Source organism: Phragmites australis, chromosome 2 (assembly GCF_958298935.1).
Source record: "Phragmites australis chromosome 2, lpPhrAust1.1, whole genome shotgun sequence".
Lineage (NCBI taxonomy): Eukaryota > Viridiplantae > Streptophyta > Magnoliopsida > Poales > Poaceae > Phragmites > Phragmites australis.
The window spans coordinates 16884336-16905506 of NC_084922.1; the positions used below are offsets into that span (position 1 = coordinate 16884336).

Below are 21171 nucleotides of genomic sequence, written 5' to 3' on the forward strand. Positions count from 1 at the left end.
TTCAGGATCTGGTCAAATTATTAGGTCTTATTCTGGATAACTACTTTTTACCTTACATAGAAGCTAAATATCTATCGTGGTAACTATTGTGGTGTCTGCCCCCTGAGGGGTGAGTTGGTTGCAAATTACGGCCCAGCGCCGCTCTACCGAGGGTGTCAGGACGACTTGCATCACGCTGGGGTATCAGAATAAGCACCACTTGCACCAGTATTAATCGTTCGTCACCTTGCGTCAAGTCGACTGCAAGAGGGTGTCCTTTCTTCTCTGATATTATCCCCGGATGCCAGCTACGTCTTTAAGCTTCAGAAGACCGTATGGGTACCAGAGGGATAGCCTAAAAGGATCCACAGCCTCCGAGGATATTGCCTCCTGCTAAGTCCGGAGGTTGAAAGCTCTAAAAGGACTTGTTGTAGCTTCGAGTCTTCAGAAAATCACGTACGTACCAAAGAGGTGACCCGAAAAGGTTCGCAGCCTCCGAAAACTAGACCTCCCGCTGAGGATCCGAAGACTGAAGGCTCTAAAAGGACATTTAATAACAATCGTAAACTATTATTCTCAAACTAGTCTATTTTTTCCAACAGTATAGTAACCCTGCAAACTGGAATGTTCCTGCTTGTTGCAACTGCATATGCGGATGCAGCTACATAAGCGTATATTGGCCAAAACAAAAGGAATATAAAGAGTACAAAACGGGAAAATTACAACCGTAGTACAAATTTTCGGTGGATGGGGGTGCATTACCGTTCGGTATATCACCTTGCCTAAGAACTGAGCACCTCAGCCTGCAGGTATCACAGGTACAAATTCAACAAGGATTTAGTCTATTATTAATATGGTGATTTTAACTACATTAGTAATTACAAACACCATTTTCACTATCACCCTCAAAACCACACACGGACGCAAGGTTACATACAATTTAAAAAGCAAACCGTCTAAACCAAAGAATCGGTCAGTTGCTCATGACAGCTGAGTATAGCCGTATAACTAAGCATGCATTCATCCTCACATAATGATGCTGCAAGTATCTGACATCCACAAATAGTTACCACATTAGGATCCATTCTGTAATGTTGTATTATCCTTTTTTACAACCCACAAATTTTGACAGGTCACGTTGGTGATAATGCGGCCAATCCAATATGGTCATCTTCTTCGGCATTTGATCCATGGTGCGTGGTAGAGCTCCTATTTCGAGCTGGAAATGAAAGAAAGCAATGTGTGTTAATGCATGGCAGAATATTTGGAAATTCCAAATCAGCCTGATTATTTGATAATATTACATTGCTATGCGAGTTCTCAATCTATATGGAACAAATAAACAAACTAGTCATAAATTATAAGAAGCACAAACAAAACCTCCAAGTTTTTATACTACCTCCATCCTGTTTTACATATCATAGAATGACCTTTAAGACTTTGACTACATTACACATAAAGGCAAGATACGTCAAAGATAAGTTCCGTATGGAAGACTGTCTCAATGTCCAAACCAACAGGTAGAAGGGAATGGATTTGAATTTGACACGGCAATAACCATCTTACATGGCGAACAGCAAATATAAATCCATAGGGGTTACAGGAAATAAATCTAGAGCACGGAAGAATGCACGTAGATGCAGTTACAATTTGCATGCTGGTGGAATGCGATGGTAAATTGCATGAAGAAAATAAAGGAAAAAATGCAAGTCAGTTTGCTCACTTGTAACATTGGTAATCACATTAGTTGTCTTCTGAGCAGCAAGAGCTCTTAGTTTGTTCCCTGTAGCCAGCAGAAGTAAGCTACGCATATGTTGCTTTTGTTCTTTTGGACTAGCAGTTTTACTCAAGGAGTCATCAAAGGCTAGCAAATCTTCCTTCTTGATGTGTGGGAGGGACAGAAGAACCTACAAAACAAAGTAATTTCTATTTAGTCCTAATGCACATAACTGACCAGGTAAAAGAAGTCTTCCCAAGATTGAAGCCCTACTAAAAATAGCAATGAGTAAATTTCACAAAACTACATTATGATTGAGAAAACTATCGCAAAACAATAAGTGAGTAATGCCCTTATCAGTCGATTCATTGAATCAACAGTGTGGTATATCATGTGATGCAGAGGCAAAACATGCCAAAACACTTTCTCTTGCAATATACTCCGAGTCCTTAAACTTGCATAGTCAACTTGTAAAATACAAACTAATATCAATTATTGTAAAATAACATAAACTAATAAAAGTTAAACTGGTGACGATAATGATGATGATGACACTACAACGACGAAGATTATGATAGCATCTAAAGCGAAGGAGATATTAATGCGTACACAAAAAATGGGCCACTCACAGGGCTAAAGAGAGTAATTGCAACATGTGCTACAAATATTGTGGCCATGAACCATACCCTAATGTCAAATTTGCTTGTGTGTGTAAGATTGGGATTTGGAGCAACAAATGACAACAATTCTTAAGTTCGACTGTTAGGGTAAACATCCACCGAGAGGATAGCCGGGTAGCGGCGGCTGCTAGGGGAGGGATTAGATCATAGATTGAGGAGACAATATATTAGGGGAGACTAAAGAAGGAGACTCGGAACTAGATCTATTCTTCTTGATTGATTCCAACGGGTGCTGCACCCTCCTTTATATAAGAGCTAGCCCTAACAGTCTAAACTAACAAATCTTATCTCTAAGACTAACTAATAGATCTTATCTCTAACTAATCTAATCCAATCCCTAACCTGGTGTTACAGTGAGCAAGGCGATACAGCAACGCGGTTGCTACAGTGCCACTGGTGCTACAGAAGAATATTTAGTGTGATTCTAAGTTCTCAAGAAAGTAATCAGCATTCATTTGGTAACATGGTACAAAGCATTTTAGTCCCAAGCAAGTTAGGGTAAGCTAGAGATAAAACTTAACAAGATTCCACCAGTAAAAAGAACGAGAAAAGTAAAAAAAAGGTGTATACTAATGGTAAATATAGTAATAGTAATAGTAATAATACTACAAAGAGACTGATAACCTAAGTCATGGTTCAACCACATGGATTACTGATATTCCATGATAAGAAAATGCACAAGTAAGAAATAGTACTTCGTTATTTAGGCAATGAGGTGAATATCTAAAACAGTACATAACCTTGAACATATCAGTATCCCATACAATGCAAAAAGAAACTGTTATAGTCAATATTACAAGTCCAGAAAAGAAAGTTAACATGGCACACATCATTGAACATATCCATGTTCATACAAATGACTGAACCTACATGTGGCATAGTTACTTAAACTAGAAGCAATTAACTAGCGATCAAAATTGTTATGGACATATTTCTGTATAGCACATAACTTTCGAGGCATAAAAGGTGTAGCATAACTATTGGCAAGTTAGAGCTAGTTATCTATTACCAAGATATTTAAAGCGCATCTCTCAGAGTATTAAATTGACTCAATTGTGTAACTCAAAAGATTACCAGCCTAGGTGCAGGATCTCTATTAGACAGGTAGACATATATCTCACGACAAAGTCCAACAAGATCTGCACTCATGATTGAATTGGACTCAACAGATAAACCATGTATTATAGAAGAAAATAGATCCTTTGCAACAAACTGTCTCAACTCAGCCTGGTTTGTAGCAACAGCGAGATGAATCAGCGCACCACAAAAGGAGATGACTTTTGTCACTGCGTCACTATCTGTCCAAGTGAACACTTCAACTGATATCCTCAATGCAGGAAGGGCAGTGCCAATATGAACCATAAGAAATCTGCAAAGGAAAAATAATTTGTCTTTATTGAGGTGCTATTCAATGACATTAAAGAAATACTTCATTCTTTTTTATATGATGATTTAAAAAAAAACTAGGCCACAGGGAGAAAACGTCCCCCTGGCTTTGTCTTAAGAGAGGGGAGTGCCGAACCCTTTAGGGAGGTACTCACACGACCTGCGAACACCCAGGTTCGAAACCGGGTGGGCGGCTTCTCAATTGGAGGCTCTACCAACCGAGCTATTGCTCGGTTCGCTTATATGATGATTTAGACGTCTTGAGGTCAAACTTTCTAATGTAACCACCACTATGGTTAAAATTATCAAAATTTGACAAATGAAACTATAGCAACTAGATTTCCTTAAAAGTATTTTTACAATATTACAATATTATACTCCCTCCATTGTAATAAGCTTGGCGTTTTAGCCACGAAAAAGAAATATGTTTGTTTTAGGACTCCAAGGACAAAAGCCATATTGTGCATGTTTCTTCCCAAACTACCCAAGCTTGCGAACTGGGCAGTAGCTCAGTTGGTTAGTGCCTCCAGTAGAGAGGACGGCCACCCGAGCTCGAATCCAGGCCGTACCGGTTTGTGGGTACCTCCCTAACAAACCGGTTTCGGTGAGTTTCCTGGTCAGCCAAGGTTCGGTGCTCCCCTACCTTAAATTTAAAAAATGCCTAGGGGGAGTCTCTCCTCGTGGTCGAGGAAAAAAAAAACCAAGCTTCCATTTAATGGGCACTTTGTTTTTGAGTTACAGCTATGAGATGGAGATACAACAAAGTACGGAAGCAAGATAATTAAATGGAGGCAGATCTGTCAATTTATATCAGGCATCAATTCTTGTGCAAAGAGATAACACGTCAAACATATTAGAACAGAGGTAGTAAATTTTTGTAATACAAGGTTATAAAAAGGAATGGTCAAAAGTACATCTCAGCGAATGTAAAGGTCAGTAACATCGAATAAAAAAGAACAGAGGTGTATGAGATAAATCGCACAAGAGGCTAGAAATTTTGTATTACCCAATGAGAGAACTTGAAGCAAAGGACTCCAGATTCTTGAGAGAAGAATCCATCCGGTTGGAAGGTCCAAGTTGTTCCAAGGACGGAAGTCCACTATTTAAGCTAGGTGATGCTAAAGCCCAAAGCACAGAACATACTTCGCGAGTCAAGTCACGTAGCAGCTTCTCTTCCATTACCTCTACCTTCAGTTCAGACCCAGAAAGATTACCAATGCTGTCTGGAACCTTAGCCCGGCCCTCATGAAGAAGACCGGACCAAGAATAATGAAGAGCTTGCTGACAGTGGACAAATAATGGCTGCAAAAGGTTCAGTAGCCACACTTGCCATAGTTCAGCAGGGCAATATTTAACAAACGGAATAATAACAAGGTGGATAAGTTGGCGCAAATGCCGAAACTCCATAACTTGCACATTCTCCATAAGAGCAAGGGTGGCAGAGGAACCCTCTATGCATCCATAGAATGCTTCCCCAAGAGTAGCTGCTAATCCCAAAACATTGTACCTGCAGTATGATAATTTTTCACATGGGTCAAATAAAGATTACAGCAAACATGATCATTGGTTTCTTACCTTTTGCAAACTGCAAGATTTTTTTTTCTTGTCACTCAAAGTGTCGATCAAGTATTAATTTATTATTACATGTGCAAGGATTATAAGGATAGTTCGAACCAACCAAGTGTTCAAAAACCAGACATTACATGACCTAATATGGGAAATACACGGGCTTGTTTGGTTTGAACCACAAAAGGCCCTACCAAAACTTGGTGGTGCCCAAAACCATGGCACAACCAGGTAAGAGGACATTGTTTGGATTATAGCCACATCATCTACAAATTATTTGGTAAACTTGGTACTCTAGCATTTGGTTTAGAAGCGATTTTTTGTTTCCAAATTTTATCAACTTCACTTGTTACCTTTCAGTGTTTGGTTTAACTCCTATCTTACTTAACCTCCACCAAATTGTGTTTCAGCAGCTTCTCAATTGTTTGAACAATCAGTCATACTAATCTTAGTTACGTCGTGGCTTAAACAAAGCTAGTATGGAGCCTTTTGTTGCATTTCTCAACCGAGATGGTGCAGTAGAGTTAATAAATGGGAGTGAACTCTGAGATAAAGGACTCAGTAATTTGGCTCGCAAACATTTGACTAAGATTTTTACCGCCCAAGTTTTTGCCCACAGATTGGCTGAAAAAGGCTAGATCACGAGTAACTATGTAAGGGCTTGCCAAAAGTAGGTAAATATCTAAGCAAGGCTACCAACCAAACACACCCAAATCCCATTCTAACTGTAGGTTAGCCATTTTGCTGCTAATGTTGTTAGACAACAATATAGAAACAAAAATTTGCATTGCTCAATTCCATTTTTTCCACAGGTATTCTCCAGTGGCAGTAAGCTCCCAAAAAAACATGCCCCTTCAGTACTTCTGCATATCCAGTGCCCTTTTGAGATAAAACCAGGAAACAGAGAACAGTAAAAAAAATCTAATAAATGGCTACAATTCTTACCCACTGTCACGGATCCCACGTAGCCAGTTTCTTATGTTATTTTCCTTGGACTCACCCTCTCTTTGAGCATCCAGCAATCCATCAGCAGGTGCAACCTGGACTTTGGTGAGTTTACCTGTCACTCCTAGAAGGCTAGCCTGCTCTGCAACAGTCATGCTTTTTGCTGCTTTGATTTCCTCTGTCTGAGACACAGCAAACGGCTCAGCCCAAAGCGCATGTATGCATCGCAGCAGCTGAAGATCAGAATAAAAAAAAAAGCCAAGTTAAATCTCTGGTGGGTTATCAGCTTAGCCACTGCACAAATAGAGTACCACAGAAAGATTATAGCAGGATTCCGTAATATCATAGAACCTCCATTCTTGATGTTCTTATAATTATCTCAATTGACAATCAAGAAGTGACAAAAATACCTTTAAGAGAGGAGGCAGAATCCATGGTAGATGTGAAGACATTGGATGCAGATTACCAGGTACTGCCATTGCGGTGGGTGCTTGTGGAGTTGCTGTAGACTTTTTGGTTCCGCTTCTCTTTAGTGCCTTTTCAAATAATGTAACCGTGTGGTAAATTGACCACATAAATTGGCTATCACCAAACATGTTTGTCAAACCAGATGGGTCAGACAAGTATGCAGTTTGCCATTCCACTTGTGTCCACATTTTGTTAAGAGGTTCAAGTAACCAGGCCAGGACTTCCTGTTGCTGTTGAATCCTATGAAGGCAATTAAGATACAAATTACGATAGAAGCAACACTAACAATACCATACTCGTAGGCATAAATGCAAAAAGTTTAGTGGCCAAATACCCAGCAGAGGATGCCATCACAAGAAACGCTTCACATAGGTGATTATGTTCACCACGTAGTAAGCGACCCTCTCCTTGAAGGTAAGCCATGGTATCAGCAATGTTCTGCATCATTGGAAAAGCATATTAAACAACCAAAAGAGAGCAGAAACAATGGTGAAAGCAAAACAAAAGCGATACATGCAAAATAAATTAGAACAAGATACTCAAACAACACACTTGCATTCTTGTTTATTCAGATCCTTTTCACCTCAAGAATGAAAGCTGGCAACACTAACAGTAACCACCTAAGTGCATCATATATGCATCTCTTAACTTGTTTACATGTACTGTAGAACTGTAGCAATAAATTATTATTCATAAACTTTGCAACTTAAGTTCTACAAAATATTTTGTAGTCCAAAAGGAATGGAAATTAGATACAACTAAAATATTTCAATGTAACAAGACCTGCTTGCACTTACAGTTATTTACATGGTCACAAAGTAAGGCAAGGGCTAATCCCGGCAGGGTTTTCCAAAGGGTACCAGAGAACAAATCCCAGCCAAATAGCATCTAAAAATACTTTAATTCAAATTAATGAACCGTGTTCCGGATGAAATGGGCCAGGTACAGGTCATTCTACGCAGCCTTTCCTGGTTACCTGCCAGTAATCAGTAATGCCTACGGTCCCATTTTTCTTTTTTTGGCAAAACCAGAATCTGAACTCTGGTAAATACCACCTTTTATGTTAGAAACCGTCAAAAGTTGAAACCAATACAGTTGAGTTAAAACGAGACCATACATAAAAATCTGAACAAAATCAAAAATCTTTATTTAGGCTTAGTTTGGTATTGCAGTGGCTTATAATCCAAAACTTTATTTTACTACTTTTGGACATGTTAACCATTTCAAAGCATCTATTTAGCATCCTTTCAGAGCCATAACATCAAATCTTAATAGAATAAAGTTTCCCTAACAGCAAATATGCCATTGTGCAGCACAGCACAGCACAGCAAGCACAGCACAGCAATCACATACTACCAATATAAACTTCACAGTGAAGCACAACACAGCTCAATAATACCAAATCGAGCCTAATCCCATCAATGAAAGCACCTTTCAGACCATTAAGTTTTCATCATTTTACAATTATTATATCATGAAAACACACTTTTTCTTTTGTGAATAGAAGGATGAACAGGGAATGGAAGTCAAAAAACACAACTGCACTTGACAAACTTGAAGATATACTGTAACTGGTCTGCCATAGAATACCAGACTGTCATAAAGCAACTCCATGTAGAACAAAATAACAACTGCCAACTTGGCAATCGATTGCGAGCTAAGCCTGACCTTCATGTGAGGCAGAAGTGCTTTATCAGCAGCTCTTGATATACGAATAAATGACGAGCAAATCTGCAATCTGGCAAGGCGGGAATTGTTTGATGAGTCCTGTGGGTACAGCCAATGACAGAAATGAGAAATGTAAACACAAAACTTGCATAATGAACATGGTAACCAAATAATTCAAGTATAGCGAACATCAGAAATAAAATAAACAGCAAGGCATGATTGTGCATGGAAAATTTTGTTGAGCTCAAAGTAGTGTTCGTATTTCATTTCTGCAACATCACTCGTGGAATTGAATTGGACGAAGGGTTTCAATCTCCAGCCATACTGCTTCATACAATCAGAGTACGAAAAGTATTTTACTGCAGCAAGGAAGTAAATGTACCTGAAATGTAATGGGGAGAGATGTCAACAGTTCAAAAAGCTTATTAACAACACTGGCGACTGCATCTGGATAATGTCTCAGGAAAGGACCCAAAGCATCCAAATAATGACCGTGAATAACTGCAAGGTTTGGTTCTGTCCACTTTAAAGAAAGAAGCTGCTGAAGTAAGCCTGGTTGACAAGCAGAAGGAAACTCAGCACACTGTACATCCAACAGTAAGCTAAGATAAAGTAAGGTTGGGTGAAACCTTCAAAAATATTATGAATTTGGGATTTTGTCTCGTGATCAGTCTTTCCATAATCAACTGAGCCATCAAATATGGCACTAACAACTGCTTCAAGCCCCAGTTGAGCACCTTCCATTGCATCAAGATCCTGAAACCAAAATTTAATGCACAAAGGTAGGTAAACACATGAATTAGAATGTAATATTTCTTCAACCAAAGTGGAAAGCCAAATCATCAAGTTGATGTGGTAACTGTATGTAGCTAATCCAACCTGTGGGGATTTAGTTGCTTGATTAGTGTCCCCAAAAACAACATTTACTCTCTGTACAACGCTTGCTGCAGTTATAACAGGTCTTTGAGAAGCAATGACTTTAATGAGATCCAACTGCATGAAGCATAAAAATACTTGTTAAGTAGCAAAAGCATAAGATACAGTTAACTGTGTCGCAAACAGAAAGAGGTCTGATAATTTCTATATTTGGCCCTAAAAGGGTACTGCAAATTACCTTCTATAATTTATTTATTTATATATACATTTGGGATCATCCCAAATGTTTACCCTAAAAAGACTGCAAGGTGAACATTTCACCACTATAACAAATCACAAGATCAAATTGAAAACTTGCAAGAAAGGATAAGGCAGTAGGCAATTGCATGTTATATGTATGAAGGTAAATAGACACCAACAGAAAGACTTAAATGTACTATAGAATATAGATAACTGGTGACACTCATATGTTTGCTTAACTGCGATCCCTCAAGCAAATATTCAGCAAAACCGTCAAAGAATGAACTCGCAATTAAAAAAAGGACCATCAAAGAGTGGAGATGCAAAAGGTTCAAGGTTACTATAGTGAACTTGTTAAGATGCAGTTGTACTGACATTCCGCAGTCGTCGCATGATAAGTCCATTTAGCATGTCAGCGTACCAAAATAAGTACCAGAGCAATTTAGCTCTAATTTGGTCCAACGAAATATATTAATGGACAGGGGCAACCACAGATATTCTTTGGTGATTAACAAGGGTTAAGGGCTTTGGCTGTCTATCGAAATAAGGAGAAAACAAGACATACCAATTTGGTGCGGTAGTTGCTAAAATCACTTTTCCCCTCAAGCTCTTCACTCCATAGTTCTACCAACCCGGAGGATGCACTTGCACTGTTCTTGAGCATCTTTTTGAACGAGATGTCCAATATTGTACTGTATATTTCATCAGTAACAAATACTGACACCCCTTTCTTCTCCTTTTCCATTGAACAGTCACCAGTGGATGCAGAATTACCAGTAGCAGAGTTATCACCAGAAACACGTGCAACAGACTTAGCTTTCGATGGTTCTCTCAATACCACCTAGGCAAAGTTTGTGTTAAGTTCTTCTAAGCTACAAAATGATATGGCATGCATTTCAACTATGCAAAAAGAGAGGAGTATACCAGCCAAAATAATAAAGAGTGGAAATGAAGTACAACCCTGTAATGTTGGTAATATTCCAGCATCTGCAAGGAAGCAAAATTAATCGAAGAATGGTAAGAGGTAAGGGACTAACTGGTAAGTGGTAACATGTGGAAATCATCATGTTAGTGAATTTAAGATTTGCATGAATTTTGATGAACCTATCCAACTAGACACACAAACACAGATGTCCTGGTTGCAAGATTTTAAACATGCATGCATGGCAGGGCGGTATGAATCCCACATCTGCTCCACCTCTTTTGCTTTTCCACGTAATATGGAAATAGAAAAAACAGAAAAACAAATTGGATGGCGCATATGGGATTCAAACCTAACACCACCACATAGAGAAGCATCTGATCATACAACTACAGCAGTAGTACTTTCTTGTTTAACCCAGGATTGTCGGTCATCTTTATTCTAAACTTTTTAAATTTGAAACTCATTTTCAAACAAAAAAAAAATGGGCAGTTCTTTTCTGAAATTTCAGCACCCCCACAGATATCTCTTTTGAATCCCTGATGCCAGCTAGCCCTAAAACAAATAAGGGGCGATGCTGCATAACAGCACAAGCAATTATTTACTCTTCAAAAATATGAGAAGTGTATCTGGAAATGCTCACTTGTTGTAGGAAGTGGAAAGTCGTAGCTCCATCAGCTAGTATGCATTGCATGTTAGAAGATCCTAGAGCAACCATTGTCTCACAAACACACGTTGCAAACTCATATTCACTTTCATCAATAGCACTGGGCTGCATCTTAGATCTGGTCAAAAATTGTTGTGAAGTGTTCATCAACACCTGGAAAATGTTGCACATTGTGGCATCATACTCAGCAACTGCAACATCCACAGGTCGTTTTCTGAGCTAGGTTACATCGCACAAGCCAACAATATATTAGAAAAGGAACAGGCACCAGTAGAATGAACTTTTAGTTAAGAAGTACGTAAGTCTCTCTGTACCTCTGGCATATTACTTTAAAAAACTCACAAGCATGGAGTTGAAAATCACTGTAAGAAAGCAAGGATCCACATCTGCAAAAATTATATATTGCTAATGAGACAAATGAGAAAGAATGCCAGCAAAACTCGGTATATCAGAAAATCGAGTCAACTTACCCGTGAATTAAACCAAATCTGGCAAGGTCTGTCACAGGAGCCCATTCAGCGTATGCATTGACAGCATTCAGAACAGCTGTCACTGTCCCTGCATGTTGTTTAGCCAAGTCCATTTGATGTTTCGCGTGCTCACTTAAAGCAGCAACAAAATGTTTCTCAAGTAGCTACAAAATGAGATATTACATGATGCTTATGTTAGTATGCTGTGCACTATCGTGAGCCAAGAGTAACCGACAGAACCAATGCCGTCTTTGGATGCAGCGAAGGACTAAAGACAAACTTACAGAATATAACAGCGGCAAAATTTGTGGAAGTGAGTCAGTAAGGCCACGTAACAGCGATCTCCGTCTATCACCTATTGGATATAACAAATATTTTAACAGAAGAGAAAAAGGTTGTGTTTTTCTCATTTGATGGCTTAAAGTTGAAACGATAGAAGTTTCATTCAAGTCCTGGACAGAGAAATAAAAAGAACAAAAGAACTTACCCTCTAAATCTTCATTATGGACAGTGATATCCTCTGGAAGCCACCTTAGAATCATGGCAACTAACTCAGCCTAACAGTTAACACAAAAGGATTCCAAAACCAATTCAACTTATTAGATGGTAGAAGAACAGATCTAATGCGGCAAAGCTGCTGGGAAACATACCTCGATAGGACCACGATTAGACAGAGAAACAATAGATGGGAGTAAAGTATTCCATAGTGGAACTCCCTCCCTTCGAACTACCTACAAAGATAAGATATTTGCTAAGAAATAGTATTTAAAGTACAAGTTGTTTTCATACTCTGCAGCTAGTGGATTTCAACAAAGTAAAAGGAAAAAGGAAAAAAGGTAAGGTAGCAAACCTCTGCAACTAAAGCAGCTGTTTGACTCTTCAAAGCCCACTCCTCGTGGGGTCCAACAACCTCTGATATCAAATTAATAGTCAAATTAGCAAATTCATTCCGCTCTGCAGCAGCGAGTTCCTCCCACCTCAATCTCACCAAGTGCTGTAAAGATCAACAAGAGAATAATCAGTTGATCCAAGGAGGAGGGTAATTGAGGTAAAAAAGGGCCTCAGTTTGTTGCGAACCCTTTATATGTAAATACTAGCAAGCCACATGTTTACAAGGCCAGGTGGGCCTTTAGTTCGTGTTAGTTTCTATGGTTCGCTTGTATTTTTGGTTCCTTTTATTAGAGAACTTTATCTAAACAGTTGGTCAGATATCATTCCATTGTTTATCCAAATGCATATAAGCTTCTTTGAAGTTAGCACTTCATAATTCTAGAATGGCTTGGTCCAGTTGGTCCTCTTATTTTTCCCTTACGCTCCACCACTGAGGATCATACTAAACATACTCCCTGTGATGATTTTTGTTGGGTGTAATTTTTTTCATCAGCTTGTTGATTTGTTAGGTGCATGCAGTGAATGAGGAAAAAATAGGTGCATGTTTCCTATTTCAAGCCAGTTAATTAGGTTGACCCAAATCCCAGGGAGTCAACTCCATCCGTGACAAGTTGTATTCTGAGTGACAGAGAGGGGGGAGGCGTGGTGATCTAGAGTGAGTACGGTAAAAATGAATAAAAGTCCATTGCATTTACCATGAGTGATCTAGGCATGGTGTTCTTAGTTCTTGCGCTAAACACAAAGGCGCTCAACAATAATCTACAGAAGGAGTACAATACAACGATAGCTACTGGTAAAGAAAAAAATATTTTTTTTCTAAAAAACTGCAACAATCAATGCAACATGACCATAATCATCATAGTAATCAGTTCATCATGACCATGATAACCATAGGTTGCGGAGTTTACCTCTGCGATTCAACCATAACAGAGATAATGACTGGTGAGCTAAGTAAAAGTTGCAGTTGCCAAATAAGTAATGCAATAGTAAAACCAGGTATCCGCAATACGCCATTGCAAAAACATTGAAAGCTAATGAAGTAAACCATTGGGAAATGTTGGAAGTTAATAAAATATGCCATTTGAAAACACCAAAAGCTAATAAAAGCAACCCCAAATAAGCACTTGTAGTTTTCAGCTGCATATAAAAGAAGGGCATTTTAGGCCAAACTCGCTATACCTACAACATTATACAAATTCGAGAAGAATTGTCCTTGCACCTTCCTGATTTGTCCTTCTCACCTTATACAAGATAACTCCTTACAACACTCAGAAGCCAGACCAAATCAAAACCACAGGACCACACTCTGTTCCTCTAACACCAACTCAATTAAGCACTTGAATGAAACAAAAGGAACGGAACTAGGCAAGTTTAATAAGGGTAGAGAAATAATCTCACAACACTCCTTACATCTCACCAGCAAGAATAAAACATGACTTCTTTAGATACAGGAAGAGCAGCATTCTAAATAAGTTTTCATGTTCTGCCACGGTAGATTTACAATGCCTGGTTTCAATACGGCATATAAGCAATTTCTAACTTCTTTGATGGGCATGCAATTGATTCCATTAAGGAAAACTGCATGCGAAGAGTACATGATTTACTAGAAGCAAAACAATCTCTCCACAAATTTATTATTGTTCATATAGCTTTATGCATATATGGTGGTCCTCAAGGGAAATAAGTGAACACGATCTTATATCAAAGCAAAGAACCACAAGTATAGAGTCTACAAATAAGATTCTACTTGCTAAACAATCAGAATGACACCAATCGATAAAATCGCAAGGCAAAGATAGGATGCAAGCTTCACCTGCAACATTTTGAACCCGTGCAAGCGGATCTCCAATGTTTGGTCCTTCCGGACCAAGAGAAATGATACACTCGCCAATGCTCGGACGTCTCCACTCTTAACCTGCAGTGAGCGAGCCTTGTCAGCAAATCATGGTTGCCAGACTGCAGTCAGCATTACATTTTGCAGCAGCGGGCCATCACGGGATTTGCTTCAGGAATGCGCATACACATAGTAACCGGAATGAATTTATTTGGTTGGAACATTAGCCATTAGACACTAATGCAAAGGCAGAGCAGCAATCGTGGGGCCGATCAGACCAAATTCTGAATCCCGGGACTCGATACACACGCAAATAAACAAGTAGAACAAAATGAGCACTAGTCGCACAAACCGCACCAACATTTGCTATCAAACTGTACAACCTGTAAAATGGCAAACTCCAGTAACGACGGACGCACCGCGAAGCGACAGCAAAGCAGCCCACGCAGCGCTCGACGCCTCACCAGACACGAGAGCAAGCCAAAAGCAGACACGGGGGAGTGCGAGGGGGATCAGGAGGGTGACGGGGGAGCACGGACCGATTCGAGGTAGGCGAAGGCGGAGGCGCGGGCGTCGGGGGAGGAGCGCCAGTCCATCACAGCGGAGATCGCGGCCGCCGCCGCCGCAGCGGCTGGGTCGGCCGCCATCTCCAGGCGCCCTTCCGGAAGGTTCTGGAACACGGAAGGAGGGCTAGGACCAGGAGGATGGTGATGCTAGTGCTAGGGTTTGAGGGTGGGGCATTGGCGTGCGATGGCGCAGTCGAGGGGTCTGGGCGTCGCCGGGGACGGAGTCACGGAGATGGGCTCGGCTGGCTGGATTGCGTGGGTTTAAGGCGGAGAGGCGGACGGAGTCACGGAGATCAGAAATATTTAATTTTTGTCATTCTATCATGTTATAATTTCTCGTTAATAATAATAAATAAATTTTCTTAAATATATGATAATAAGTTTAGTGGTAAATTTATCATTCTATCGGATGATAAGTAAGTAAAAAAATCAAATATCTCAAAAGAGAAAAGAGGAGTAGAGGAAAGTGTTATGGCTGAGGCAAAGGGAGGGAGGAGTCAATAGTAAAAAATCAATTATCTCAAAAGAGAAGAGAGGAGTAGAGAAAAGTGTTATGGCTGAGGCGAGGGGACAGAGGAGTCTAGGAGGGTAGGGAGCACGGCAAGAAAAGAAAGAGAAAGAAAAAAAAAGAAATAGATATGCGGATGTTTATTTATTGATGTTTTTTTTTTGTCTTTCTATGTCTTTTATTAGTTTCAGTTTTTTCATCTCTTGCTATCTTAGAAACGTATATAAATTGGTTGTATAGTTTGCATGATGTACTAAGCACTACTTACAATACAACACATTTACAATTAAAAAGAGTTAATTAGATTCATATCATTATATTTTGCCAATTTTGAATTATGCCATTACTATTCGCGTGTTTGGAAATATGCCACTGCTCGTTGTTTGTAATTGAAATAGTGCCATTAGCATACATATTTTGCATGTATTTGACAAAATTGCCCTCATCTTCAACTCTACCTTTGTCTTCTTCCTTTCATCTATCCTTTTCACCCCCTCCTATGGCTGTCACCGCCCTAAATCTGATGAGCCAAATGTAGATCTGCCCAGACCAAGCACCCAGGAGCACCGACGACCATGCATGGTCAAGGGAGGAGCATGGGAGCTTGAGTGTGATGTGGTGGTCGGCCTCGATGAAGAAAAGCTCGCGTCCAAGCTTGATCGGTGAGGAAGTGGAGGGGAAGCACGGGGAGCCGTGGAGGAGGTCGTCATGAAGTTTGTAGGCTCAAGGGCCGCGATGGATTTGGCTCTACGGTGGCGGATTTGGCATGGGATCCGGCGAGATGAACCGAAAGAAAGGGAGAAGGAAAAGGGAAGAAGGGGAGGAGGAAGAAGAGAGGGGTAATTTGGTCAAAAATTGTTCATAATGGCATGGATACAATTCTAACAAAAGTGTAGTGGCATGTTCCAAATACATGAATAGTAATAGCATATTTTAAAATCAACAAAATTATAATGGCATAAATCTAATTAATCCAAAATAAGTAGAAAAGTGAAAGAAAACAAGACGATAATTTCAACGAACTATGTGGCGTCAACCTAAAGGTACTAAGGTCACTCCTAATGCTTTGTTTTTTATGATATCTAAGAGAAGAGAGAATAAGAAATTGATGTTAAGAAATAAGCTTTCAATGTATGTATGTGTCTTGCTAGTTTATTAATATGTTCTAAAGTAATTTATTATCTCACAATCACCTAGGATTGCTCAAAGAGCTAATTTCTTCCATAAGAAATAAGCTCTTTCTCTATCATCTTTAAATTACTTACAACATCATCTTTTTTGCTTAGATGGATATCTAATTAATATAAAAAAATTAGCATTACGAGTAACCTAATAGATGTTAGACATTTGTCCGTGGGAGCCTTTAAGTGATCTTAAGACAAAACGTTAGCACCAAATATGTTTTTGATACCATATAAACTAAAACCAAGTAAATTTGATTACCAGGAATTTCTACTAGTTAAGTCACTCAGCAGACACTCCATTCCGAAGTTCGAATAGAAAAATTGTAACATGTACAAGTATTTTTCTAGCTTTTGTATCAAATTATTTTCACCACCATACAGCATGCTCTGCTTTACAACTAACTCAAAACATATGATAAAGATGCAACCTAGGCCGAAGCAAAATGCAACCAAATGGTGGAACATAAGCACACAGTCACTAGAAACCTTTGTTGTAATGATTTCATTCAGTGAGAATGAAAATAAAGGTCCTCAAAGTTTATCAAGAAGCAGTGTCTTGATTAATGTGAAGTAAGACAATGGACTTGAAAAGTGGTGTCGATGAACAAATCAAGGACTCAAACTTGTAAAAACATAAGATAGTCATCCAGTCAACATATAGAAGAACAGGAATTAAGGTCAAATATCAATGTGATGACCCTGAAATGCATAGAACTAACTAAATGAATGTCAAAGATGTTTTCATAGAATTTTACCAGTCTAAGTGTTTGATGGGCACTAGGTCACTACAATCCAATTCTAGATTTGTTATACTATTAAGAGGGTTGAATGCTAGTAGATCAAATCTGTTAGGTAGCATCTTTCATGATAAAATTGTTAATTCAGTGCCTCTTTTGTTGGATTTAGATTTAGATTATCGAGCTGGCTAACATGAAACTTGGAAACTTTCGTGAGTTGGAAATTCCGACATTTTGTAAAAAAAGGTATGATCATTTTACCAAATGGCATTGTGCTTTTCTTTTGTTGCTTGAATGTTAGTTCTGTAGGCAAGACGAGGTGATGACAACTGATTGACGGGCATTTCTACAATTGATGTTGCTACATAATCTTTGGAAAAAGTCTAAATTACTCCTCTGAATTATGTCTGGTATCCGGATAACCCCTTAAACTATTAAACTGTTTATTTTACTCCCCCAAACTTCAAATATCGGACTACATAACCCTCTGAAGTGGTTTATAACATCAGTTTTGATGATGTGGCTACCACGTCACCTGATTTTTTGCCACGTGCCTACCACATCATCCCTCTCTCTCGTCACCTACGGGACTCCACCTCACCACTCCTCGGCGCGAAGGGATGGCGCGTGGTGTCACGACGGGGCTGCGCGCATGGCGCGAGACGATGGCACGGCATGGTCTCGACCAGCGCGGGAGTCCATGACAGCAAAAGGGAGAGCAGATAGGGGACACGACGTCGGAGAGGAAGGAGGCCAACCAGGTCGGCTTAGCGGCGGCGCGTTGGCCGGCGGCGCGTTGGCCGGCGGCGCACAACCGTCACCTGCTAGCTGAGCGGTTTGGAGGAGCGGCATGGTGCGCGGGCGGGCCGGGGACCATGGGCCTGGTCAAAATCTTTGACCGCGGTAGGCCTCCTGTCGGCGTGCACACTACCACGGGGAACACAATTGAGTAGGAAACGACTATCTGGCTTGACTAAAAGATGGTCGGCGATGGCGGCCACGGTGTGATGGCACTTGGTGCCTGCGAAGATGCGCACCGGCGTCAGGGCGGGCAAAACCATTGTGCGCGGATGGTGTAGTAAGGATGCTCGGTGCACACCGTATTCATGGACCTGAGAGAGAAGCAGCAGACAGACAACGCTATGGTGAGGAGCAGAAAGATTGGTTGGCACTCGGGAAGAAGATGTCGCAGGCTCGAATCTGGTGCGGAATCAGCGGGGTTCGTGGGGGAAACATTGGTGAGTCTCTCTGCTCTCTCCCTCTTGCTCCTCGCAGCTCAGGACTCGCAGATTCGACAGCGGCGCGTCAGGATTCAGCGGGTGGTAGCTTGGCGTGCTGCTCTCTAGGTCGACCGTGAGGGAGAGATGAGAGGGAGGGAGTGAGCAGAGGGAGTGAGAGGCATTGGGAAATGGCGCTCGGTGGATAGGCATGCATGGTTGCCTGCGGTGTTGTTGGGCACCAGTATTTCTGTTCTGTTGCAGATATCTTCATAGAAGATAATATATGTCAATTGCTGTAAGAGTTTAACGTTTATTCTATAAAAGTATTGCTTTTTTACTTCACCTGTGACGTCCTTATGTGTGTTGAACATCCTGGGCACACATAAGCAGTATCTGGTTTTGGCCGTTAAAACTAGGTGTGACAGTTGCTTGACCAGCAGAGCCACCCGCCCTCCTCCTCTCTCCTCTCTTTGATCAGCCAGGCCCCCGAGCCAACCTCCCTCCCTCCCGTTTCCAATCTGGCAACAGGAGGGACAACTAGCCGCCGCTCCTGTGGAGACCATAGTGTCTGAGCACGAGATGGAACCACAAGCGCCAAATGGATTCATCGTGGCCTCTAGAAGCTGAAGCACGTGCCTGATATTCCAGAGACTGAGCCAACTATGAGATGAACGCAAGAACATGTCCGTCGCCGCATAGGAACCTCAATCAAATTCGTGCAATTAAGCTAGAGATAAGCTGTGAATCAAGAGAGGAAAGAATCCAAGGACCATACACGAGCTTTTGCCCAAGAGATAGGAAGTCAAGCTCATTTGAATCATCATATTGGAGTTTGGACCGCCGCTATCACCCCTTTTCAAATCCGAGTCGATTAGTAGATAACAGGACCAACCGTGTATAAATATATGACCCCTAGCTTCTCCAGAGCATTGCACAAATTTTGCCCAGCTCGTCAAGCCTTTAGCAGAACCCTAGCCCCATCTCTGGTGAGAACCGAGGCTTCAAGTCGATGCTCATCATAGCTGGACTCACTCGCGCATCGCCAACGTCAAGCCATAGCCCAGTCGAGTTCGTCAAGAGCATGTAGTCCTGTTTCGTTGCTCATCGGAGTGTTTAGAGCACGGCGATGAGCTTTTGGCCGCTCAACGGTGTTGTGACGTAGCTGAATCTTTCTACATCGCCATCCTCAGCATCAGAAACGAAGGAGACGAAAGGGAGTCATCTGATCTGACCTAAGTGTTTGTGATTAGATGGATGCGTACCAGTTCGCCGGTTGGATTTGAGTCGTTAGGTCTGAGATGGATGGTCCAAATTTAATGAACATAACGGTTGCTGTTAATGCCATGTGATGTCGTCTGTGCCATGTTAGTGCCGAGTCAGCATGCCGTGTCAGCGATTTTGCCAACGTGTTGCATTTAATTTTTTTAATAATTTTATAATTCAAATAAATGCTAGAAAATTCCATAAAAAATCTTAGAAAATCATAGATGACTCAAAAAAAATTCTTAGCAACATAATTTCATAGGTAGATAATCTTTTTGGACCTATTTTAATCTTTAGAAAGTCATAACTTGTTAATTGTAGCTCTGTTTTGACCCCTTCTTTCGTCAGATTGTCTGGATAAGTGTGATCTTACATGTGATGATGTTTGTTATATGATATTTTATTCTTTTTGGATCTTGGTGTTTATGTGTTGCCTTTTCATGCATATTAGCGAGTAGACGCTAACATTCTGGAGGAGCTAGAAGGACTGCAACATCTATACTTTGAAGACCCAACTAAGAACAGTGAATGTAAGTTATATTCTTGAACATATTTATCCTAATTTTACAAATATTGTATTTTACAAACATACATGCTAATAATTTATCGGGAATGCCAAGTTCGGCTTTACACTAATTTCCCTAGTCATCCTTGTAGCCACGGTTTGGTCTGAGTTATGGAAGGGTAGATGATGCTTAGCTTTGCTTTGGGATGGTTATCATGATAATTGCTCTACAAAACTTGATAATGGTTCTATGCAACAATGATAAAAGATGTTGGCATAATTTTTATAGAAACATGGTATAGGAATTTGAGTATGTGGTATGATAAGACCGGTATAAGATGTATAGTTGGGGTGTGGTAGTCTTGCTCAGATCTAAGGATTGATTCATGAGGTGATCTTTCTATGTAAATAGTGCAATCATAAGCCTGGTATGTGACTTACCTAGCCAATTAATTTATATGCTCTTAGCATTGTGTAGATCATCTGTTGTGTGAAACGAAAAAGTTTAATTCTAGGATGTTCCATTGACGTAAGAGAGGGCTTCCGTAGTTGAGGTGTATTCACATGGCGGTGAAACCTTAGTGGGCATGCACGTGCTAAGAGGGGTATTGTAAAGGCTTTTCAGTGGATTCCTAGTGCACATATCGAAAGTGTGTAGGAGTTTTTCGTCGGCCAACGGATGATTGGTATAACATGATGAAACATCTTGTGGGTAAAGTGTACGATATCTGCAGAGTATAAAACTGGTTTGGTTGTTATGGTCAACTGTACCATAATTGTTGTATTGTCAATCATAGTGGTGGGAACTATGATTATGGTGGTTTAATTGTTTAGTCTTGGTGGTGAGAACCTTGGTTGAGATGTTGAAGATTTAGTTAA

At 40.3% G+C, this 21171-nt stretch overlaps 1 protein-coding gene across 3 annotated transcripts; it reads right to left on the minus strand.

Annotated features, from left to right (window-relative positions):
• Positions 1 to 804: 804 nt before the first annotated feature.
• LOC133901377 (protein HASTY 1-like) lies at positions 805 to 15152 on the minus strand. Of its 3 annotated transcripts, XM_062342750.1 has the most exons (23): positions 14849 to 15152; positions 14289 to 14390; positions 12435 to 12578; positions 12235 to 12315; positions 12072 to 12141; positions 11869 to 11939; positions 11585 to 11748; positions 11429 to 11500; positions 11091 to 11328; positions 10450 to 10512; positions 10091 to 10366; positions 9289 to 9402; positions 9039 to 9165; positions 8792 to 8961; positions 8410 to 8508; positions 7076 to 7179; positions 6684 to 6981; positions 6274 to 6506; positions 4769 to 5269; positions 3639 to 3745; positions 3451 to 3515; positions 1703 to 1886; positions 805 to 1198 (listed from the first exon to the last, which is right to left on the minus strand). In XM_062342750.1, the coding sequence occupies exons 1-23, from the start codon at positions 14954 to 14956 to the stop codon at positions 1113 to 1115; spliced, it is 3477 nt and encodes a 1158-aa protein (XP_062198734.1). In that variant the 5' UTR covers positions 14957 to 15152; the 3' UTR covers positions 805 to 1112. The 3 variants fall into 3 exon arrangements, with proteins under 3 accessions (XP_062198734.1, XP_062198730.1, XP_062198742.1); XM_062342746.1 differs by having other exon boundaries at positions 3451 to 3745; XM_062342758.1 differs by lacking the exon at positions 805 to 1198 and having other exon boundaries at positions 1747 to 1886; positions 3599 to 3745.
• Between the last annotated feature and the right edge of the window lie 6019 nt (positions 15153 to 21171).